The sequence below is a fragment of the Vigna unguiculata genome, chromosome 1 (genome assembly GCF_037176805.1).
Source record: "Vigna unguiculata cultivar grain cowpea cultivar isolate G323 ecotype 2 chromosome 1, ASM3717680v1, whole genome shotgun sequence".
NCBI classification, from domain to species: Eukaryota; Viridiplantae; Streptophyta; class Magnoliopsida; order Fabales; family Fabaceae; genus Vigna; species Vigna unguiculata.
In genome coordinates this window covers 26623426-26649762 of record NC_140792.1, presented here as the reverse complement: position 1 = coordinate 26649762, position 26337 = coordinate 26623426, and the positions used below count along the sequence as shown (strand labels likewise).

Below are 26337 nucleotides of genomic sequence, written 5' to 3'. Positions count from 1 at the left end.
TATTCCCCATCAGATGGTGTTGCTTTGACTAATTCTACTTTATATCGAACTATTGTTGGAATTCTAGTTTATCTTATTGTGACTTGACCAGAAATTGCACATATTGTTCTACTCTCTCAGTCAAAGTATATTGCTTTTTCCTTTTAGGTGTACTACGTTACTTTTGGGGTATTGAGGTTGCTTCTCCTTCCAAAGGTTATATTCTCTCTTAGTCTGTGTATATTGTTGACCTATTTGAGCATGCTCGACTTACTAATAACAAGATTGCTGATACTCCTCTTGAGATAAGTGTATGATATTCCCCATTAGATGATGTTCCTTTGACTGATTCTACTTTATATTAAACTATTGGTTGAAATCTAGATTATCTTACTATGACTTGACCAGACATTATGTTCATGTTGTTAGTCGATTTGTTTCAACTCCTACAATAGTTCATTGGGGTGTTGTTCTTCGTATTCTCAGGTATATTTAGGGCACTCAATTTCAGTCTCTTTTATTTTCTTCTACGTCGTCTTTAGACTTGCGTGCCTATTGTGATGCAAATTGGAACGATGATCCTAATGATCCAAAATCCACTACTGGTGTGTATTTTTCTTGGTGATTCACTTATACCATGGAAAAGTATGAAACAAGATGTTACATCTCGATTGTCTACAAAATTTGAGTATCACGCCATGACTTTGATTACTTGTGAGATTATTTAGCTACGTTGGTTACTTGTAGATATGAATGTCTATTTGAAAAATCCTACGCCTCTACATTGCAACAATAAAAGTGCTATTCATATTGCTCAAAACTTTGTTTTTCATGAGCGAACCAAACATATTGAAACAAATTGTCATTTTACTCATAATCATCTTCAACTTGGCATTATATCTTTACCATTTGTTCCTTTTACTCTACAAATTGCAGATATATTTACCAAGCCGTATTCCATTTTATGCTTTTGTTTTTTTTATTTGTCAAACTCTCAATGCATTTATGTGTAGGGGTTTTCTTCCTGCATCCCCAATTTTTCTTCCTGCACCTCCAACTTTTTCAGATTTCCCATATTAACTTACCTTTGAATGAAAGTTGATTCGGGTAAAAAAGGGTAAAAAACCGTACATCTTTCTTACCTTCTTTCTTCCCCTCCTAGTAGTAGTCGCATACCCCTTTCACTTTCCCTTTTTTTCACTTTTCGTTTCTTTGCTCTTCTTTCACACCACTCCTCTGTTAACCTCCTCAACCATTTCTCACATTTCCAGTAGTGCACGAGCTCAGCGGTTCCATTTTGCAAGGTAAGTTTTTTTTAAGGGTTTAGAGTGTTATTATAAGTTTTGGATGTGTTGAGAAATGTTCAAATGTGGTTGCTGATATGCATATTGTAACATCCTAACCGGATATTACTTATTTAAAAAAAATTAAAAATTGAAATACTATTAAACTGCATTTATTAATAAAATACTTTCCCAAAAATGTGGGAAAAGTAAAACTTTAGTTTATACACGCCAAAAAATCAAATCCATAAATGTGTTCCATGCTTACAATTATCCAAACAGTTAATGTAAAATGATTACAAATTTAATACGAAAATCCATGGCGTATAAATCCATGAAAAAGTCCCTAAGCTAGCCCCCTCTCCGGCTCTAAGCATTCATGGGCTCACTTGCATCAACATCTGCGTAATAATTTACATAATCATCGCCAAACACATGGTAAGCTCAAATAAAGAGAAATGCAATATACAATAAAGTACTAATTCTTAAACCCATTACTCTAACGTGAAACCCAACTGTCAACTCAACATTCACATCTTCCTCTAGACGCCTCTTGATTCTACACCCTTTGATGATTACCTTGATCAATCCTTCCTTATACCCAACACACAATCCTCAACAACAAAAAAATATACAAACTAGGAAGAACACACAACAATTGCCCCAAAATATTGCACGAACAATAAAATAGTAATAATCCTATTAATAAAAACAACAACAACAACAACAACAACAATAATAATAATAATAATAATAATAATGAAACGAAACAATAAAATAATAATAATAATAATAAAATAAAATAATAATAATAAAATAATAACACTAATGAGATAAAATAATAATAATAATAATAATAATAAAATAAAGCAATAATAATAAAACAATAATAATGATAATAAAATAAATAAAATAAAACAATGATAATAATAAAAAAATAATAAAATAATAGTAAAATAAAATAATAATAAAAATAAAAATAATTATAAAATTAAATAAAACGAAAATAATAATAACAATAATAATTAAAATAAAAAATAATAATAATAATAATAAAAATAATACAAAAATAATAATAAAAATAGTAATAAAATAATGAAAATAATAATATAAATAATAATAATATAATAATAATTATAATTATTATAATAATAATAATAATAAACGAAATTTAAAAAATAAAAATAATAATGAAAATGAAAATAATAATAAAATAAAATGAAACTATAATAATAAAACAATAATACTAATAAAATAAAATAATATAATAAAATAATAATAATGATAAAATAAAGTAATAATAATAAAACAATAATAATGATAATAAAATCATAAATAAAATAAAATAATGATAATAATAACAAAAATAATAAAATAATAGTAAAATAAAATAAAATAAGAAAAATAATAATAATAAAAATAGTAATAAATAATAATATTAACATAAATAATAATAATAATAATAATTATAATAATAATAATAAGAAAGAACAAAATTTTAAAAATAAAAATAATAATAAAAAAAACAATAATAATAAAACAGAATAAAATAAAACAATAATAATAAAATAATAATAATGGTAAAATAAAGCAATAATAATAAATCAGTAATAATGATAATAAAATCATCAATAAAACTATACAACGATAATAATAACAACAATAATAAAATAATAATAAAAATAATGATAAAATAAAATGAAATGAAAATAATAATAATAATAATAATAATAATAATAATAATAAGTGTGTTGTATATAGAAGAAAAACTCTAAATATCACGTCAAGCCAAAAGGAAGAATTATGATAATCATAATAAAACAGGAAATGACAACTCCCTTAACCTGGAAATTCCGCTAAAACTTTTATCTACTAACGATCTTCCTTGCTCAAAAGTTGATCTCCCCTCTTGAGACCTTTTTCCAACCGTCTTGGCAGCCACACAAATTTATGTTGTTCTCTCTTTATTTTCCAACCCTAAAACTAATTTAATTGAATTAAAATGAAATTAAACTCAAATCAACTCGTTAATTGGTCCATAATAGCTAATCAATTCAATTTAATCTCTTTGTCTACGTCCAGGTTCATAGTACTTAAATTCAACTCTTCATCTTCTCAAATTCGTCCCCAAGGCAAAAAAAAAAATGTTATGAATGTACTCTAACCAAGTTTTAAACACACAACCATACCAATGTTAAATCAATACACAATCATTCAACCAATTCATGTTTCATGATAATTCTTGTAAATCTAGGAATTTATAATCACTCATCATGATCAAGCATATCCTAAAAATAATATAATCAAAATAATATTTTATAATTGACATACTAATAACTCAAACCCAAGTCCTTTTAACGCAATCAAGTACTCTTAACCACTTGAGCTAATACTTTTCCTCATTATAAAAGTCAGCATTAAATGCCTTAAAGGCTCCCACTACTCGCCTTTATTAAATAATTATTTATTTAATTATTTGAATTCCTCGAGTCTTACACATATTTTGTACTTTGGTATTGAAAACCGTCTTCACTGGCTTATAGGCAGCGAAACCACCAGTTTTTCGTAAAATATTATCTTTCTCGGGTTTTAGAAACCGATAGTTCTGGCTTTGAGGAACTAGTAGCATTAACTTTAAGGAATCAATATTTCTAGCTTGTAGGAACCGATGGTTCTGACTTTTAGGAACCGATAACACCGTCTTCCGTAACCCAGTGTGTATTTACGGTGCGTCATTACCGACTTTCGTAAGTCAGTGTGTTTCTTCCAGTATTTAGAACCCATGAATTCCGGTTTTTGTTAGCCAATTTTGTGCCATCAAGTTTTGTAAATTGGTGTTACCGACTTTTGGTTGTAGACATTTCGAAAAAGGTTTGTTTTTTTATTTATATTTGTTGGTATATTTGAATTGATAAGTTTTTTTTAGATGACAAGAACTCGTGGTGCTCATTTAGTTGGAGGAGAGAGCTCTGAACAAGGCCAAAGAATAAGACCTACTACGTCTACTCGTAAAAGAGCCCATGAATGTGATGCTGGTGTACCAAGGGTGGATGTTGTTCATGAACACCAACATGTCGATGATGGCCCCGTTGTTGACGAGCCACAAAATGTTGGAGAAATGCAAGAGGAGCACGAAAAGGAGTTGTATATCCTGGAGGTCCATATGATACCTCTTTTACTTACTAGTTATTCTGATCATGTAGCATGTTTACTATGGCGAGGCAAGGTTAGTGTTGTGCTTAACCATTAGTTGTATTAGATTTCTTATAATAATAATAACAAAACCAAGCTTAAAAGTAACACCCCGTACCCACTCAAGTAAATCATCACGTGTAGAAAATACCTCTTAAGTAGTAAAATTTATAGTGTAATCACCATCGATTTCAAGAATAAAGATTAAAGAGTCTTCCATATCTAAGCTTTGGTTCACTCCACAGAAGTTAGTCAATTCTTAAAAATAGTCTTCTATCTCCAAATTAACCAATTATAACCAACTAAAAAACACAATAACATAGTGCAAAATACATCTATAATTAATCAAAATCAGAACCATTGGATTTCAGAAATCGATAACACCAGATTGTAGAAGCCAGTAATACCGGCTTTCATAAGCTGGTAACACCGACTTTCAAAAGTCGGCCTTATTTGATGACACACATCCAACCCTCACTTACCGGTTTTCAAAATTTGGTATTTACCTCCATTTTGAACGGGTTAATATTGGTTTCCAAAAGTCGCTAATTTTGGTTTTCACAAGCCAGATCATATCAGAATCTTTTACACTTTTTTATCGCTTTTCAAATGTCAGTTGTTACGGCTTTCAAAAACCGGTTTGAATGGGTTTCATAAGTTGATATTATCGATTTTACATCCCAACGACTTTTAGAATACGTAATGACCGACTTTCAAAAGTTGGTTCTACCAGTTTTCATTTTGTAAAATCCAGTGGCACTTATACCAGAGAAACAAAATAAAGGTGTTTTAATGAAATAAAAAGGTTAACAAAACTGTTCAAATGAAATGAATCTTATCTGGATGAAGTTGAATAATGTGGAGGAAGACAAAAATTAAAAGAAAGCAAGATTCTTGAAGTGTAAGAACGAAAGAGAAGGAAACTGCTTCACATACAACTCTAAGATAAAAAAAAAAGAAAAAAAAACTCGTTAAGTGGTGGTGCACTAAGAGTACGGGCGATGGAAAAAACGTTTTGGGGTGCATATTTAAGAAAAACAAAGTTGTTGAAGAGTAAATAAAGTTGGTATGCGGTAAGTAAGGAGTAATTAGTGCTTAACTATTCATATAATAATTTATATTTATTTTGTTTAACGAAATTATGGTCTGCAAAAAAGTTGGGGTGTAGGAAAAAATTTGGGGGTGCAGGAAGAAAACTCCTTACCCGTATTATTGTGAGTTTGAGGGAATGTTAGCATAGGCTCATGTTTTAGGTCCATCTACTTTTGACTTATAAGGTTAACTTTGTATGTATATACAACACACCTCTTGTAACATTTTACACAATTAATACTACAAAATCTTCTCCTTCGTATATTTCTTTGTTTTCTACATGTCTATTGTGTCATCTGCTATTGAACTATTTGTTTTGTTGGGTCTATCGTGTCACCCACTATTGGATTACCCTTTAATGTCTATTAATACCACAATGAGATGTACATGCTTCAACGTGATGAATGTGTTAAAAATTTACATCAACTAGAAATAAAACAAGTTTATAATATATATGTAGAAAAAAAATTTGTAATCCAATTTTATAGAATTAAGTTAGACTTAACATTTACTTATTATAAACAAATAATTCAAATATTTTGTATTTTTTGAAATTATTAAAATTCCTACGTCCAAAAATCACATATTCAATACTCTGCAATTTAAACATTTAATTAATATACTTTGCTATCCTCATGCGGTACACATTTTTACCCATATACTTTTAATATCAAGATGGTTACATTAAATTAGTTATAAATAATAAATTTTCTTCTTTTTTGAATATAACACTGTTATTCACTTAAATTCACTACCAATTATAATATATAAGATATAAGTATACAGTGTCTATATTTATATAAATATATTGTACTGAGTTTATGAATAAATTTTATTTTTCCATTAGTTTTTTGCTTTTTTTTATTCTACCTTTTTCATTTAAATTAGTTTTGCATTCTTTTTTCTACTTTAACGTGTAAAGTACAGTTCCTTTTAATATTTTGTTACATATTTTATAAACTATTAAATTAATTGAAAATGACATAAAGAGGGATTCTTTTCCAACATATACAAAGGCTAATAGATTATTTTCAGTTTAATTGAAAATTATTTTATTATTATTTTCAGTTTAATTAGTTTGGAGATCATATTATTATAAAGAAATATTAAATATTTGATACAATTCATTTTGAATATTAATTTTAATATAATCAATATTAATTTACACACGACCTTAGAGTGAGATATGAATGATTTTCATTATTCGACCAAAATTTCTTAATTAAAATTTTATATTCATCTTTATTTCCATATTTAATGGATATGAAACTTTTATCACATCCTCTTATCTAACATATAATAAGTATATATGTATCATGTTCATATCCGTTTTTTATCATTTCAATGTATATAATTAACTTTATTAAAAAATCATGAAAAAAAAATTGAAATTATCAAATATTCAATAAAAAAATATATGTTGTGTAAAATATTTAAAAATAAATAATAATTATATAAATTTTAAATCACAATACTAAATAATTGAATAAGATTAAACTAATTATATCAAATATTACACAATTACATATAAATAAAATTTCATTATAAAAAAAATTCCCTTAATTTTGAAAATGTTAATGAAATAAAGTTGATAAAGTTAAAAGGTATTAAGTTTAAAAATATATCAAATTTCTACTTCCTTTTCTAAAGTTGTGAATATCCTGTTTATAAGGATTGAAAAACAAAGACTTTGTTCACTTAAATAGATGAATTTGTAGGAGAGGAAGAATTTGAAAAACACAATGTCCTGTTTTTTTTTAAGGATTTTAGAGGTGATTGTAAGCGAATTTGAAAGTCAAGTTTATGAGAGTTGATAAGTGATTTAATTGATGTGATAGATAAAAAAATGTTTTAATATATATATATATATATAAGAGATTACCATTTTGCCCTTTAAATAATAAGTAGTATAAATTATTATTTGTATGAGTTATAATTATTTTTAAAATTTTTATTTAATACTACACTTTAAAGAAATAAATTACAATAATTAATAAAATAAATTAATTGTTTTCATAGTATTGAAAAAAATGTTACGAAGCTTTTGTGAATGACATTTTATTTTAAATAAAAAATTAGTATGGAATTCCATTATTGTATAATCCATAAACTCGACCACCAAATTTATATTATTATATTATATAATTTATTATTTATATTATATTATTATTATTATAAACAGAATAGTTTATTAAGTCAAAATAAATTATTATATATATATATATATAATATAATAAATTATGTTGAGATGTTTTAAGATATTTTCTCAAATTTAATTGCAAATCTCTTCTCTTATATGAAGAAATTATATAGTAACAAATTTGCATTGATTTTTGTGTTTTTCAAATTGTTTTCTTTTGGTAGACTGTGCTTTTTATGCTCATAGTAAATTATCTCAAATCTGTCTAGTGAAACCAAGAGACCCATAAGGTGTAAGTTTGTTTCCTTTGATTAAGAGAATTTATGAACGAATATTTCTAGGAAAGGGTGAAAAACAATCTTCGGTCAAGTGCCAAGATGAAGTGAGAAAGCCAACTCATGAAGCATAAGTGCATTCTTTTTGGACAATTTGAACATTGAAGAATCCATTTTGGGATTTATTTACATGTTTCGTATGTGACACCAATCAATAATGCCTTTGGCAGTTGCGCTAACGGGAGAAAAGGTAGTGTGATCGCAAGTAGTTGAGTGGTTGAAGGAAAAGCTTTGATGTAGGAAGAAGAAGAGGTATTATTATGAAAATTTTGTTTGGGAAGAATCTATTCTCTCATCTTTTTGTTGTTAGAAAAAAACATGATTTGTTTATGTGATTTGAAGGAAGAAGGGAATGTTATATGTCAACCTAACTCTAAATCATCCTTTCTCTTCATCCATCCAAATCCAAGAATCCACACTACATCTTTTAAGGTTTTGGCCTGATATAAGGTTTAACACTCTTTAAAACTATATTTCATAAATTATTTTCAAATATATTAATACATAAAAAAATTATTTTCACCACAGGAACTAAATTAATCATCAGTTTTTTACTCTCTTTAATAAATACATTTTGCAGTGTATTTCCCTACCTCTCTTCCTTTTTATGTTCCGTCCCAATCGAAACGAAAACATACTCACATACGAATTTTCGTGACAAAATATAAAAAGCCAAAAGTTATCCTTACCTTCATATATTTACATTTGAAATAACGATTTTTGAAAGCTGTGTACTGTCTGGCTACTGTCCTTCTGTTTTGTCTTTCGAAAACTTCCTTTTTGTCTTTATTAATACAATAAATGAGCTTTTTATAACTTAAGACAAATATCATTGGATACTTTTATTTCCTTAAAAAAATTATAATCAACCAAAAATATATAAAAACATGACACATATGATTCTGTATCAGGTTCAATAATTTCTTATTAACTGTCATAAAACTTCATTATCCAATAGTATTTTACCTTGAGGTGTTAGGTTTCTAATAACCAAGTTAATTAACATCTTTTACACTATATGGTTGTCGGGTAAGTTTATTAATATTTTGAGCTGTGAGGCTCGTGATATGAATAAAATTTGAAAATTAAACTTTTATATGTAGAAATGGAGTGTGTTGTACCTTCAATCACATATGTCCCATCACAATAAATGTGAGTAAACAAAAGTAACCCTAAAGAATGATCAAATACAGGCCACAGCTTGGTCATGTCTACCATCTCTTGGGTCAGGCCAGATATGTGTAGGACTCTTATCCCTATCTCTATGCCTTAAACAACTACCACAAGAGTTTCATCCCATCTCATCACCCTTTTGGTGTCCTTCCTAAGGACTCTAGTCACTCTCAAAATAGTGCATTGGATCAAAACATGTACACACAAAATGCTCCAACATATTCATAACATAACCCACTCATGTCATAAAACGTTACACCAATAACTAATTAACAAGAGAAAAGAGAAATTTTACACTCTCACAATCATAAATTAATAGTTAACATTAACATGATTTTGGATGATTGGTCGATTTAGAAACTAAACTCAATGAGCATTTTGTTTGTTAAGGTTAGCTATGGAGAAGGGAATGTGAGAGTTTTAAAGCTGGTGAAGCCTCCATCAACTATGAGATTGTGACCTGAGATAAACTTTGCTTCATCTGATGCTAAGTACAATGCAGCTTTTGCCACATCAATGTCCTCACACTTGGCACCTTTGAACCCTACAAAACCATTCACAATACCCTCTATCTGTTCTTGGGGTAAACCAGGATAAAACTTTTGTATCTGAGCCAAAACCATAGGTGTAGGAATTGGAGCTGGTGATATGCAATTGATCCTCACCCCAACATTGCATAACTCACTAGCCACTGATTTCACTATTCCAGGTATTGTAAACTTTGATATGGTATAAGGGTGAGGCCCAAGCCCACCCATTACCCCACTTATGCTTGATGTGCATAGAATGGAGCCTGAGCCCATGGGTATCATCACCCGGGCTGCATGCTTTATACCAGCAAGCATTCCCCTTATGTTGATTCTCATGACTTTGTCAAACTCATCCAGGTCTAGATCTGCTATGCTTGGGGGAATTGATGGGCCTGGGATGCCAGCATTGTTGTACATGATGTCCAGCTTGCCGTAGTGGGCCACGGCAACATTCACAGCCTCTTCAACTTGGGCCTCCACAGCAACATCACATTCAACATAACGGGCTGATGGGCCCAAGTCCTTTGCAACTTGTGGGCCTAGGATGGTGTCGTTGTCAGCAATGATGACTTGGGCCCCATGGTGGACAAAGTGATGGGCCGTGGCCTTGCCAAGTCCACTTGCCGAGCCTGTTATGAGTGCCACTTTTCCCTGAAGCCTGCTTTTGGAAGCGAAATGGGTGAATGTGAATGATGATGGGGAAGAAAAGATGAAGATATTGTGCAGATGGGATGATGGGAATAATGGAATACTCATAAATGATGATGGCCTCTATCTAAATAATGCTGTCACCTTTATCTTCTTCATGTCTAAATCAGAAAGCATTATTTCTTTTTCGCAAAGTTGGAGGATCATGTCTTGGACCAAACCAAATCCTCTTCCTACAAGATTGATTTAGATTGCATGTTCCTTAACCCCTTCAAAAAGTAAGACCAAGTACTCTTGGTAATGGGAACAACAAAGTTGACCAACTTTTTCTTTCTATGTACCAACTTAACTAAATCTTTTCTACCAACATTTATATAAATTCAAATCAACTAAATCAAATTCTGGTGACCAAGAAGAAAATGGCTTTGTTGTGTGCTGGATGGATCCATTATTAGTTGGGAAATGTAGAAGAATCGCTTAATTAGCATCTGACACGTTAAAAAATAAAATTGGGCCATGAAATCGCGTTCGCTGTTTGTGTTTGGTAGATCTGCAGCATGAGAACATGCAAATTGGAGGCAGCTAGCACCATTTGTTCCATGTGCTTCACTTGTTTAAATTTATTTCCATGTTTCTGATAACTTCAAGGCTATGTGTACTTAACTATATATATATTCTACAGTGTCTTGCTTTTTCTTTGTCAACGCCACTCACTCAAATTCAATTAACTATTGCTCTTAGATTTTTGCAGTAACCCTTTTTCTTTCACTTTTTCTTTCTTATCTCATATACATTGTATTAACCGTTCACATCTTGCGATGACACAAAAAGAGAGAAAGAGTTATATAGGACAGGTTTCATCTGATGTTAAGAACAGGATACATAGTTCTTAGGTTTTTACTTCCTATGTGGTGGGAATATGTATAAACTCAAATCTAGAACAACTTAGTTCCAAGCAACACCGTCACGTTTCAAAAAAGAAAATTGAAAACTTGAAGAGAATAACTTTTTTTCTGCATAAAAGCTTGCTCCACAATAACCTAGTGGAGATTTTGAAAGGGTAGTTCATAATTATGCTACTTCTGTGATATTTATTAGTTCACAAGAAGATGGGGGTGAAACTGTTAACAAGTTCACATTTTGAAGACCAATTTGTCTGAATACAAATTTTGAACAAAAGTTTCTGCTATGAAGGATGAAATTTGTTTTTCATTTCGTTACAAAGAAAGAATTTAGATAAATAATAGCATTCATTAAATGAAAAAGGACTTAAAAGTCTGGCAATGGTAGTAAAGAGCTTTAAAGAGACTCACCTTCTTTCACCAACCATAGCTGCATAGAATCTGCTGCGTTTTTGAAGCAAATCATTGGCAAGGGTGGTGTGCTTGAACACCCTGCAGAAAGATTAATTAGTGAATCATAATCAGAAGAAAAAGGTTTACATTAAAACACAGAATAGTTGAAAACTTGAAGTGATGATTAATTAAGAAGAGATAAGACATGGAGAAAAATAATTAATTAAGTGATTAAGGTTTGGTGTGAGTGTGAGTGGTAATGAAGGGATTGATGTTGAAGATGAGGAACCTGGTTAGTGTTGTGAGCATGGCTACTACTGGTGTGAAGATCTGAAGAAAAGAAGAAGAGTGTGGGGAGTGTACTTTTATGGATCTCAGGTTAAACTGAAAGCACAGAAAGAAATGAAGGTTGATGACAGTATTTATGGAAGCAGAAGGAAACATTTTTGTCTAGGGTGTTGTGTGTGTACTATTATTATATTAAGACCACATTTCCTAATATATTCTTTTAATAATCATCAAATTTATAAATCAACCAAAAAGTTATTGAATATAAATTGATTTTATATTTATTTTTTATCATAATTAATAAATTTGAATTAGTTAAAAAAGTTTTTTGTGAGATTTTTCGTACTGACTAACTTGTTGCAGTATGGTAACTATTGCTGCTTTTAAGAGTTTTGACATTGTTCAATTCAAAAGGTTATTCTTTAATATTTTCTATTATCGATAAAATTTGCTAAAAAAATTAGATCATGAGTAAATTTCACTAAATGCATTTCTTGTAAGTCAAAGATAATTACGAGGTTCATGCTTCAATGGGATGCAAATAAGAGAGAAAGTTAGGAATGAAACCAAACGCAAAGTAGATATATTAAGTAAATTTTGTACAATAGTACTTTCAACAATTTTTAAATTAGTAAAAAGTATTGTTTTTAGACACGTAGCTTGATGCAATGTATAAAATTAAAATTAATATGCATCTGTTATTTTTCTTAATAATAAAATTAAAATTATGAAAAGTGTTTGCATCAAAACAACTAATAGTACGAAATTAAAAAAAAATTAAAATTAGTCCTTTTTTAAAATTTTAGTCTAATTTAGACCTCCAACTTTATGATTGCGTAAATTTAATCATTTTAATTATATCGAAGTTTATTTGACATTTCATACACGTTTCTCAATTAATATTGAGATGTAAATGTGTCAATTAGTATAAACAACTCAAATGTAATCATGAAACGAGTTTGAAACATCGAATAAACTTAAACAAAATTTATTTAAAAAAATTAAATTCATAAAATTTCTAAAATTGGGAGACTAAATTCTAATTTTCACTAAAAAAGTTAAAAAATAAAGAAAATAATTAACAAACAAAATTTGAAAACGTATTTATTTAAATATTTATTCGTTTGGTTTTACAGAAGACTTGCCTTTTTTTTTAAATAAGAGAAATATTCGAGGCATATATATTTACTTTACCATTAGACATTAAATGTCTGAACAAAAATTCAACATACTCTTGAATTTGTCTAATAGAAATAAATTGGCACTAAATAATTTTATAAGTGTACATCTAATACCTGTAAAATAGTTAAAAAGTAGAATTAATTTTTATACATAATACCATTGATTTATTTAATTATTAAAATGTTGAAATATAAATAAAAATTTAGTTAATCAATTTTGATTTTATAAAAATTATTTTTTTCTAAAAATTATTCTTATCTTTTCTCTATCTCCTTTCTAGATTTTTGATCCCATCTTTTATCTCTTTGAAGATGAGGTTATCATAGGATTCTTGACTTAGCACAACATATCTATCCGATTAGATTTGTGATCAAAGTAAGAGAGCTCATTATTTTGAGTCATTTTGATTTTTGGTTTGCTTGTGACAATGGTATGATTGCATGTGGCTTAAGAGAGCTCTAGAAGAATCACTGTCTATTTATGGTCAGTAGGGTATGTTTATATTGGTATGAATTTTCTTTGTGTAGATAAAACATCTTGTGAGAGTTAGAACTTTTGAAGCAAAAAGCAAATTAGGATTTCCATCTAGGAACATGAAGTTAGTATATTTTTCTACTATTATATTCACCAGTGCAGGAAAGAATTTTGACACCAATTATTTTGGACATTGTACTTTGGTTCAACAACCGAAACATATCCAGACGAGGTAAAAAATGGTGACTTTTTTGGCTTTGGTTATAAACCAAAGCATAAAGTTCCATATTATGTTTCGATTTTGGGAGAACAGAAGTATGAAATCATAAATAAATAATAGAAAAACATGGTGATTAGGGCTTCAATTCTTTTACCAATCGAAACATAAACCATAAATAAATAATGGAAAATAAAAAAGGGCGATTTGACTTTGGTTCACATGGTAACCGAAGCCCAATCCCTTTTTGATTTAAACAAAATTGTTCAATTTTAAGGGTATTAGGTTTTGATTATTACCCATAATCGAAACTTAATACCTTTAAAATTAAAAAAAAAAATAAATGAGAAAGGTATTAGGCTTCAATTATTACCATAATCGAAGCTTAAACTTAAAATTAAATAATATGAATCACAAAGGGTATTAGGCTTTTGTTGTTATAATTGAAGCTTAATGTAGGCGTTTTTTTAAGATAATTTTGTTGTTGTTTTTGTTTCTACTTACAAATGAAACTTGTACAGAACATAACAAACACATTATACTTATCACCCCCATAATATTAAGGTCCTTACCAGTCTATTACATGTCTCGGATGGTTAGGGGAAGACTTGTGCAAAAAGCAAAATCACACAATAAAGTTGTCCTTAAGGGAAATCACGAGTAGATACCAATGACACTTGAATTGAAAATAACTTCATGTTATACCTTAAAATGACAGATTATGATTACAAGTAAAAAAACTACACTAACGCAACAATATAAGGGACAAAATATATTTGCTTCCCCCTTTTGAAGCATATGGTGACATATGCTTGGATGTCGTCAAACTTATTGCCTTCATGAGTGAGTTAGGGTCTATGATCCCATATAACTCATTTAACCTCGTATTGTTACTGACATCAAACATATACCTAAACACAAAACATTTATTTCATATAAGTAACTAGATAAATCAATTAAATATAAAGAATGGTTTAGAGACTTATAACATTCATAATTGAATAATAGTAATATTTAGTTCTTATGTCTCCGGCACGACCTCTAAGACATCTTGCTTATGCAATTACAATGGGATGTCAGTGTCTCTCTCGAATACATCAGAATCCCATGGAACAGGCATCGACTCATCGCTTATGATGTCAGCAAGCTCATGTAATGTACCAAGAGGATCGCCTACATATAAAGGAATCTTCTTAGGTTTAGGATTTTCCTCTCAATATGACTACCATTACATGGAAAACAATTTATGTCTGAACATAAATAACATGTAAACTTATAAATGAATAGTGTATGATAGTTTTGGGAGTCTGTACTAGGGGATCATAAATAGAACCAACCAAATCTCTAGGCAACACGATGAAATATTGAAATATATGTGCTATAGTATATCTCATTTGTTGGTAGATGAACTAAAACATCTGGTATGATAACTTCCAATATTGTGACCTTAACCTCATTGTCCGATAGCTCCATACCTTGAAGAGTTGTGACTGGCTCAAATACTATTCCACGGGCCACTAGTGTCCTCATTGTATCATCTAAAATATATAGTTGACATGGAATAATTTGTAGTATGTTTTTGTCTTGAGTAGGAATTATCGCTATATGTCAAAAGAAAGTGATTGTAATTGGTTATTGAATTATTGAGTATTAATCTTGAAATGAATTTTGTGGTGATTGTTTAGTGGTATGAATTGTTGAGTTGATTTTGACATATCATTTTGGTCAATTTGTTCAATCTGAAGGCATTTTGAACTAAATGGTAGTTTTTTTGTAACATAAGAAAGGAGTATAACTGCTCAAATAAACCAATTGATGATCAAATATATCATATCAATTTTTGATAATATGTAGACTTGTTGGGTCAGGCAACCAACTGTTGAGTGAAAATGTGATTCTTTGAGATTCCAGAGCTTGATTGATCTTACTCGATAGGCGAGATTATGAGATAATCTCCTAGGGGCCTTACTCGCTAAACAAATAAAACACTCACTAAATGAAATCTTTTTGTGGAAATGTTGTGAGTTTAGGTTAGTTGTATCATTGGCCAAGCTCTATTCTTATTAGGCATATTTATATATTTTTGCTTCCAGTACTCGCTCGCTAGGCAACCCACACACTTTGTTAGATGATAATGCCTTGTTAAAAACCTAAAGAGATTAAAGAGGGGTGTAACATTTTGGTCGGATATTACTAATTTTAAAATAAAATAAACAAAATAGAAAGTCAAACTGCATTTATTATAACGTCTTTCTCAAAAATGCGGGAAAATTAAAACCGTACATCAATCTCAATTACAATAATTGTAAAATTAGTCTCCAAGCTTTCACATTCAAAAATGTTTTTAAAACCAAATTACAACATAACTAAAATAAGCTGAAATCATAAAATCCCATGCTACCCCGCTCCGATATATGTCTCACCAACACCACCTGTAACATCATCTGCTCCCATGATCATCGTCAAACACAAGCAGATAGGGTGAGCTAACAATATAAAGATATATATACAACTCAAATATATAAACATACACTCATCAAAGAAACTTTATCCTTTAATTTCATACCACATGGCCACCACCATGTTATCCATGGTCTACATCTTTGGATAGTAACCTCAAGATCCCCTTTCTTTCCACACCTACAAGCCTACAAGCCACAACTTGTAGAACACGTGCAGGAAACTTACTACAGACCTCACTTAGTAACACTAGGTGAAGTTCCCAATACGAACCATAGTTCGTAAATGTCCCAAGACTACCAAACTCGTCGACCGACGCCGAAAAGGGCAATCTTTATGGACCCATTCGTATGAGCCACAACTCACACACTCACACCGGCAACACTCGCCAATCCGAGCCACAACTCAAGGAATGTTCGTGTTCATCCGCCATCCCGAGCCATAATTCAAAAGATGTCATTCTGAGCCACAACTCAAGGAATGCCACGTGTTTACCCTCTATCCCGAGCCACAACTCAAGGGATACCGTTCTAAGCTACAACTCAAGGAACACTCCAGCAAGTCGATCTTTAAGGTATCATCCAAAGCCTTGTAGACCACACAGATTCAAAGCATACAAAAGTTCTGCCTCAACAGTATTACCTGGCGTTGCTCTAGAGCCACTAGGCGAAATTCAGTTGTAGACCGCCTGGTGGAAGCCTCTAGCCGCCAAGTGCCAGGCACCATTGTCTTTGTGGTTATTGTTTGGCGGGACGAGCCTCATCACCAAATGAATGTGTAACAATGAGGTGTGTTGAGGTTTGAATAAATTATATATATGTACATAAATAATATATTTCATGAATCTCCAAATGAATTAATTCTTTATATTTTAAAGAATTTAATTAACGTGGCAATATATATATATATATATATATATATATATATATATATATATATATATATATATATATATATATATATATATATATATATATATATATATATATATATATATATATATATATATATATATATATATATCGATGTTGAATCTCAATTTCAATTTTAGAGTTAAGTTTTAGGGTGGGGGATTGTTTATAAGGTTTTGATTATTCTAAAGTCTAATTTTGAAACTTTGTGAAAAACTTGTGGTTAATTATCTAATTTTCTCCTTTAACAAATTGAGTATCATTGAATTTTAAGAGTATTTTTAACTACAAATGAAATTCTAAATATTCATCATATAATATATTCTTCTTTTTGTTCTTGGCAATCCTAAGATGAAATTCACATAAATATTTGTCTAAGGTGAATTAAGGATGGGTAAAGAAGTATAAGGCCACAAGATTGTACCTTAGATTTAGTCTTCTACATGGTATACATCTTTTCACAAACGTTTTTGGAATGTTTTATTATCTATAGGCAAAAGAAATGTTCTTGTAATGTTTCTAAGGTTTTAGATACCCAAAATTGACCATTAATCCTTTCACATGGGTCTCTCTAATAAGATATCTTCTCAATGACTCCCAAAGCTCACAAAGTTTCTTATCTTTGAAAAGAAAGTTATTTCGTATAAGAAAATATTTGCATCTCTCTTTTAGCACTCTTGAAAGATAGTAGAAAAACCAGGATCAACAAAGTGGAACTTCTTTACATGATTAAAATCTAAGAATTTTGTTTCTAAGGTGATTAGTGAGACATATATCCATGAGAGATAGTAGTCTTACCTTGCTTGTTTTTAATCACATAATTAATTGTTTCTTTAAACTTTACCCATTTAGTATGTCTCTTGTTATGTTTGCTTTAGCCTTTCAAATGCTTAAGAGATTTATTATCACTATGAATTACAATTCTTTTTTTAAAGAAGATAATGTTCTCAATTTCACAAAGTATTAGCAAGACCATATAATTCTTTGTCATCATGCACGAGTATTTCAATGGGACTATGAGTATTAGTTAGGCCAAAGGAATGACCAACTATTTGTATAGTTCAAATTTGATATTAGGGATTTTTCATTCATCCTTGGGTTTAATTCTAATTTGATTATACCTATTTTTTATATCAATCTTGGAAAATATGTGAAATTCAGTTCATCAAGTAAGTCATCTAGTCTTAGCATGATTACTTATACTTAATTATAATTCAATTTGTGGCATAATAGTCAATTAAGATACATTAGATTCCATCTTTTTCAGAAAAAAAAAAATTACTAGCATAACACATAGGTTCATGTTATCTTAGATCTAACATTTTCTTATTAATCCCTTAATTTTGCATTTTTAGCTTATATGACATTCACTAACTTTTTCAATCATAACTTTGTTTGTAGATGTCATTTTTTGCCAATTTCAATCGCACTGTATTTTAAACTTTAAGGCTTCAATTTAGATATATAATATGCAATATTTGGATTCATATGCTATTTTGTATAATATTTAAATGTTGAGACAAATTTGTTGAAAAATTGTAAACATAACCTTATGATTAGTCTTTTCCTTGTATTACCTTATCTTTTGTAATTAAGGTTGAGGGCTTGATTTGAGTGTGCCAAAATTAGCTTCAAATTTCATGTTATATAGAACCTTTAAAGTGCTAAATGTTGTGTGATTTCTTTGGCAACATCTCTAGAATACGAGAAAGTTTCACAAATTTAGATAGGTAACTTTTCTTCCACCTTTTGAGCATAACAAAAATCTTGGTGTTATTAGTTGACTCTACAACACCAATATTATGTCTTTCCAGAAAAGATACTTGCGTGAAACAACTTTTTATTCGTTCTTCAAAAGATTTTGATGTTGACAAAAAGAGTGTGAGATCCCCTTGACAAAAAATGAAGAATTGTACTTTTTATACAAATGTAAAATAAACATTTATTAGTTTGAGGTGTACTATGAAGAACTTAAGGCCTGTGTTTGTCAAATGAAGTATAATTGTTATCTATTCAAACAAAAACTTATTAAACAAAGTATTCTCGTTTTTTGTCCATTCAAGCAAAAGTTTATCAAACGAAGAACATATACATAAGGCTTGTGTTGTATAAAACATATTATACCATGTTTATTAAGCTAAATTGGAAATTTTATGTCTATCATAATTTAATACACCTAAAATTATATTTTACACTTACATAATCAAATCCAAACACAAAGACAATTGAATTTTTGATCTACCACGATCCAAAAATTTATGTAAAACTTAACCTAAATTTCTCACCCATATTTCAACTCAATTGTAAGATATATCCCTGCTCAAATTATTATTCAACCAAATTGTCAGAAGAAATAACAGATATTTTATATAAACTCAAAAATCATCTTTGAGATACAAATATTCACTTATATTTTTTAATAAATTCTATGCATACAAATAAGTAATCTAATATGTATTTTTTTATCATAATATGAGTAATTTCATATACAATTTTCTAGATACTATAAATTGACACTCATATTCTCTACTACACTTGTAACAATTAGGCATGCCCAATATACTTATTCTTTAATACATTTCAATCAAATAACAACATCTAAACCAAGACACAATCCTATTAAATTTTCATGAACAATCGTAAATTTCTAACCAAAATTTTAATTAAACAATTAAAGATTAAAATGAGCCTCCTTCAAAAATAAATAAATAAATTGAAAACCTAGTAGGGTAACCTACAACATTACACGAGCATATTGATATAATTAATATGGTACTCATCATATAGTACCATGATGGCTCCAATTAAATGTTAGCCACGTGATAAACCCTAGCCATTTAAAATTCATTCCTTAGCCAGTTGTTACACATTGGAAATTGATTGACTCTTACAAAGAAAAAAAAAGGAGAATATCAACAAAGAGGATATGGATTCTCATGCAAGTTTATGTGTCCCACCGACCAATGCTTATAAATTAGTATTATATTTGTTTCACCAAAATGAAAAGAAACAAAAAGGGAAAATCTTTTTAAAAGACTATAGATCCTCTATTAATTAGCTACATTCTTTCTTCTACCTTATCTCTTTTTTATTGAACTTTTTTTAGTCTTTATTTGTTCCTTATACAACAACTTATTCTCGAATGCACCTTCTTGACAACTTAATATGGACAAGCTTTAATTATAATTAAATAAAATATGATGTGCAAGTGTGGTATATGTGTACGAAATTCGGTAAACACCTGCCCTTTTGGTTGAAATACATTACTAAATTACACTAATTGTGTTTTATTTATCTTTTAATTATACATTTGATATATATGTATGTATATTAGAATATGTTAACAAGCTATATCCATGCTATTTAAAATAATCTAAATTGTAATTATTATTTATTTATTGATGTACTTTAGCGAGAGAGAAAAGACTCATTAATTTTTTTTTTTTGTAAAATACGAAATTTAGTATCTAAATAGTTAAATATTTTAATATTATTTTTGAAATATATATATATATATATATATATATATATATATATATAATTTTACGTAAATAGTAATAAAATAATTCAAACGAATTTAATTAGTACAAGATTGAATGAATTAGATCTCCTTATTTGAAAAATACTTATATCACTACTTTTCTTTTCATTTAAGAAAAAATACGGTCTTCTAAGCAAAAGGTGAATATTATACTTTGATTTAGTTTAGTGTGATGAATTTTCATTCACAAAAAAAGTGATCTAGATGGTAGTGATATGGTTTTTTTTTTTTTTTTGTATTTTGTGATTCCCAACATCATGAAATATAGATTTGACTACTGGTAGAATTAGTATAATTTTGAACTTTAAACCACAAAATTTCAAGGTCAACATTAATTCAAAAAGTAAAATTAATAACTAATTCTTAAAGTTAGACATTATAACACCATTATAGTAATATTAGGAAAAAAAAATAGAAAAGCTTATTTGTACCTAAGCAACCAAGGACATTAAAAGATTAATTTATATTAAATTTCATTAGTGTAATATTTTTATCTTTAAAACGAGGTAAATATAATGTTAAAATTAAATGAATATTTAAGCTTCTGAAAATGCTTTTTTGTTATAAACTTTCTCTCTATGGCATGTTTAGTAGCTATGGATTTATAAAAGATTTATATTATTAAACTTTATGGTGTGATTAATTTATGGGCATGGTTGGTTGTTCCACCCTTTTTTGAATTGACCTCTTTAATTCTTTTTCTGATTATTTATGAAACTCTTTTGTAGTGATTCTATAAGCTCACCAAACAAATCTCTTCCACCTCTTACTAATGTTTTTTATACCAAGTCCGAATCACCGAAAGGATAAAAGAAAAATATCCATTCTCGAATCCATTTTCATTAATAATGTTGTCTACTGATTTTGAGAATATTCTTTTTAGTCTCAAATGTTCTCTCTCCATTTACTGCTAATTGTTTCATTGAAGCATAGAAGAATGGAAGGAAATAATAGGTTGTAACACAATATGAAATATTTATACATTATTAACATTGTACACTTTAAATAACTGCAAATTTTATCTAGTAAAAGTTATTGAGAAACAATTATAATTTTCTTTTATACTAGCTTCACTTTATTTTCTTATTCTACAACATCGTTTGTTAGGATACCATAACACACTACTATAATAATTGTCACACAAATGAAAATAAATAAGTGAACTTTTAAAATAAATAAGCGACCCTATCTCGCCTATGCGAGACTTGCAGAGGACAAACCTTAGCTCGTGCTCGAGCTCGAGCTCAGGCGGAGGGTCTTAGTTTGAGCGAGGTACCATCTCGCTAAGGTGAGAGACGCTTGCCTAAGCGAGAACGCGTGAGAGCTCGAGGTGTGTCACTGCAGTGCAGCCTAAGCGAGGGACCTCACTTCAGGCGAGGGAAGGCTTGCCGAAGCGAGTGCGCGAAAACCTCCCAGGGCCTCTGTCGCGATCTCCCCTAAGCGAGGGCCTGTCGCTTAAGCGAGGGAACTCCTCTCGCCTGAGCGAGGGCTTCTGGCTTGAGCGAGATGCGTTATGGGCCTCGTTGTTTTCTTCAATTGAGTGCTATAAATTGTTTGATTGATTGATTGATGTGTTTTAAGTATGAAGTATGAGAAATGGCATGGAATATATGTGGTATGGGTTGAATTGATATATTGATGTGGCCTTAGCATGTAAAGTGAATGAGATGGATATTACTGAAATGGCAATGGTATTGATATGAGATGAGACTCTACACTCATGAAATTCGTGAATGAGGTGGTATGGTACAACATGGAATACAAATGGGAATTTGGTTACAGATGTTGACCCTAGGTTCGAATGCATGATTACTATTACTTGGTTGTATGAATATATTTGGTATGAGTCACTGCGTAATTCCTTGGAGTTTCTAGGTGAGACTTCAGGGTCGTGCTTCAGTGGTCGAGACGTAATTCCATGGCCCCTGTTAGTGGGTGTCCATGGTGGTGCCCCATTTATATAACTTGGTAAGGATTCAAGGTAAGGATTGCATCCTGACACCCTATGGAGTCAGTTAGTCTCACTTAGAGCGGACTGACTCCTATGGTGAGAGTAGCAGGAGGCTTGAAACTCATCATGGGCTAACCTTGTGTGTGAGGGAATTGATTCATTGTAACACTTGTAACACATAGCTCGGGGGTGAGCAGTTAGGGGATGAGCAGCTCGAGGGTGAGCAGAGGTATCCACCACAAGTGCAAGCATCCGCTGAATCTGACCAGGTTATATGTATCCGGATGAGTCGAGTCGAGTCTTAGTGTATTGATTTGAAGGTCGTAACATGTTTGGATGATGTGTGTATATTGGACTGTGAAAGTATATTTGATTGCATGATGAAATCTTTTTGGCTCTAGCTTACCCTTTGCTTGTTTGATTGCCTTGTATGTTGTTCTTCTACCTTTGCGATGATCATCAATTTATTGATGGGAGCATATGCGAGAGGTACTTGTGGTCAATAGGGGAGAGATGATTCCGCTGCATAGTCTACTTGGACTGGACTTCACGTTTTATTTGGGCTTTTCTTTAGGGCTAAGGCCCGTGTATTGTATTGTCCCTAAGGATTTATTTCAAATACTGGCTATCTCTTACTCCTTTTGGGTTGTAGGCATTGTAGTGAGCTTTAGTATTTTCTTTTAAGTACCTTGGATAACTGTAAGGAGTGACCTTATACTCCGGAACTTGGCTCTTTATATTATCCGGTGTAAGATTTCATTTAATTATGTTATTATTTAAATAGGATGTTACATTAATGGTATCAGAGCAGTTCGTCCTTAGGATGACCTGAGGTTGTGGGTTTGTCATGCCTCACAAGTGTAAGTAGTCATGTCTAGTCAAGTTTATCAGTGAAACCAAAAGTTTTGAGAGCAGAAAACGCCTTGGTAAAGTAATGAGGGTGCACACTCATGACTAGATCAAAGGTTGTTTTCCTTTCCTAATTCTAATGGTTTGTGAAAGAAGGGTGACAAACAAGAGGGTTGGTTGTCTATAAGTGATAGAGTGTTGCTTTGTAGGATCAAGTTTGTCTTGCTACGCCTCTATGCTTTGTGTCTAATGTCTACGGAGATAAGAAAACGCAGATTCAATGTCAACTTGGTCTGCTCACCTTTATAAGCGTTGAATGGAGTCTCTAAGACAATGTCTTGCCTCAGAGATAGAAAGTCGATGTACGATGTATATAATTGAGCAAGGAAAGCTAAGTTTTGGGTTGATAAACCGGAGAAGATGCTAGAGTTTACAAAATAACATTTGGTCAGAGGGATCTTTAAGGATAGGCTCTCGGAAATCGATACTACAAGTTTTCTAAAAGGAGTTGAATCCAAAGATTAGGAACACTGAAAGGTATCAGTGCATACAAGTGCCACATCGTTTGGGAAAAATCAACCCGATTCTACATCCCGACAATGTTGAAATTCAGAGTCATGCAAATGCATACAATTTTAGGAGAAGTGTCATTGAATATAGTCATATGGTCACACCCAGTGCTTCTTGGAGTGGTGGAAGAGGAACAAATGGCAAATTCTAGGCTGTAGAAAGTGGAGAGATCGCTTAGCAATGAAGCAAGCTAAGAAGGGAAGAGACTGTGAAGTGCGAAAAGATGACAAACCTCTAGTTAGAGGCTGAGATGGATAAGAGGTTCATACTAGAATTAACAGTCAGCAAGTGGAGAGGGGTCTTTTAACCTTTGTTAGTGGAATGTTTCAAGGAAAAAGTAGTTTCCATGAGCAAGACATTTGACCTTGGGTATAAAGTGGAAGGTTTCACGCACCAGAAGGAAGGACACACCTTTAAAGGTTATTCTCGTATGGAAGGACAACCCAACTGATGTTGAAGCACAATGATGGAGGGAGTGAAAAGAAAAGTTTTGAGTAGTTGATATGGTGTCTACGATGGTTGATGCTAAAGTGGTTAGCACGAATAAATCTCATCCAGAGATGCACCTTATGAAGTGATGCTTGGACTAAGAGCCGATTTTCTTGGGATTGTGTAATCCTTGATGTCGCCAGTATGGTAAAGGAGTCATGGTTGCCTTTAAGAAGGGACTGAGGTTGAGATGATGGTTTTGCTACAATTGTGACCAAGTGGAGACTCGCTCGGGTGTGTGGTGCATTCGCGGTGATCAAAGTATTTAAATTCAAATCCAATTTGAATTGTTTCCTTTACAAGGTTGGAACATAATCTCAAGAGTGAATTGGTTGTTTTCTTAATCTCATTCTTAGGAGAAGTGATCTCCAACGAAGTAGTATCCTTTGATTTGAAGAGATATGTTAGTGATGGTGTAATAATTGTGGATCAAGCTGAAAGGTGAGGGCAGGGTGTCATGTGAATCAGAGTTATATGATAAAGGCAAGCGAAAAACAGATGCAAAGAATGTCAGTGGTAGAAGAGTTATAGATTTGTTCTGAGGTAAATATTAGAATTTTCACTTTGAAGTGGTGAAGTCCCCTTTTGCTTTTGGGTCTGAAGTCAAACTTGTGCTGATAGTTTCTAATTGGAGGCTTTATGCTAGGATTGTGGAGTAAGAGAAACAAGTGAAAGAGTTGTTGGAGACATAATGGTATAAAATCAGTATAATCACTAGGATGACTATGAGTTTGGTGAATCTTTGAAAAGAAGTTGTGGTGTGTCAAGCCGTTCAAGAAGAGTATTGACCAAGGTTGGAGTGGCTAATAAGGAATATGGTTTTAAAAGGATGGATACATTGTTGAGAAAGTGGAACGCTAAGTTTATAGGGGTCTCGAGGAAGGTTTCTCAACGACGATTGCTTCCTTGTCATGGCGGACATGAAAGGATCATTATTTTGAGTAAATAAACGAGTGAGCTTGGGTAGGGATCAAAGTAGTGCAGCGGGATAGTGGCAGATGATGCTTAGAAATGGTAAGAGGTGCACGAGAAGAACTATCTTATTCAAGACCTAGAGATTACTACGAAGACCAGTTCTTTGAAAACATCAAAGGTTTCGTTCTTCTGAGTATCGGGTGAAAGCGTGCAATGATCATTCAGAGTTGGAAGTGTAGGGTTGCACATAGGAATTTGAACCAAGGAAATGAGAGGTGGTTGAATTATGTTTTCAAGTTAAGGTACCAACCTTAAAGTAAGGAAGTAAGGGTAGGTGTTTATTTCTAGAAGAGAATTCAAGATTCTGGGCTTGACATGGTAAGGGTTGGCGGAGAAGTAAGTGTCTAAGTCGGGAGGAGGAGATGTGAAGAGATTTCCTTGGTCTAGTTATTCGACTAGGGCAAGTAAGTTTCTCAAAGAGGTTGAGAAAAAGCCAAATCGGGCAATCTTAGTTTGAGGTGTATCGTAGGGTTGCTTGGTGCAAAACAAACTAGAGATTTGGAGTCAATGGAAGTTATGGTACCGTGGTTTGGTGGAATGATGGTTACAAGTTAAGGGATAAAAAAATGAGGATAGGACGCCAAAACGATATGGCGATGGAATCAGTTGAGAGTTTTAAATTAGAAATGGAATAACTCGGTAGGGAACTTTGTTGCCTTGGACGAAGCCAACAAAGGAAGTAAGATGTTATGAGTGTAAGCATCCGTTGAATCCGACCAGGTTATATGTATCCGGATGAGTCGAGTCGAGTCTTAGTGTATTG

At 31.1% G+C, this 26337-nt stretch overlaps 1 protein-coding gene across 2 annotated transcripts; it reads right to left on the bottom strand.

Annotated features, from left to right (window-relative positions):
* Positions 1 to 9392: 9392 nt before the first annotated feature.
* Positions 9393 to 12113, bottom strand: LOC114173802 (zerumbone synthase-like). 2 transcript variants are annotated; one of them, XM_028058418.2, is made up of 3 exons: positions 11957 to 12113; positions 11686 to 11766; positions 9393 to 10385 (listed from the first exon to the last, which is right to left on the bottom strand). In XM_028058418.2, the coding sequence occupies exons 1-3, from the start codon at positions 12109 to 12111 to the stop codon at positions 9590 to 9592; spliced, it is 1032 nt and encodes a 343-aa protein (XP_027914219.2). In that variant the 5' UTR covers positions 12112 to 12113; the 3' UTR covers positions 9393 to 9589. The 2 variants fall into 2 exon arrangements, with proteins under 2 accessions (XP_027914219.2, XP_027914229.2); XM_028058428.2 differs by having other exon boundaries at positions 9393 to 10382.
* Positions 12114 to 26337: the final 14224 nt, after the last annotated feature.

Bases quoted from the DNA above. Each gene is read 5' to 3' on its own strand.
- LOC114173802 (XM_028058418.2), bottom strand. From the start codon at position 12,111: ATGTTTCCTTCTGCTTCCATAAATACTGTCATCAACCTTCATTTCTTT. The intron at 11,767-11,956 runs GTTCCTCATCTT...ATCTTTCTGCAG, and splicing joins ATGCTCACAACACTAACCAG to GGTGTTCAAGCACACCACCC. The intron at 10,386-11,685 runs GTGAGTCTCTTT...CGCTTCCAAAAG, and splicing joins GCTATGGTTGGTGAAAGAAG to CAGGCTTCAGGGAAAAGTGG.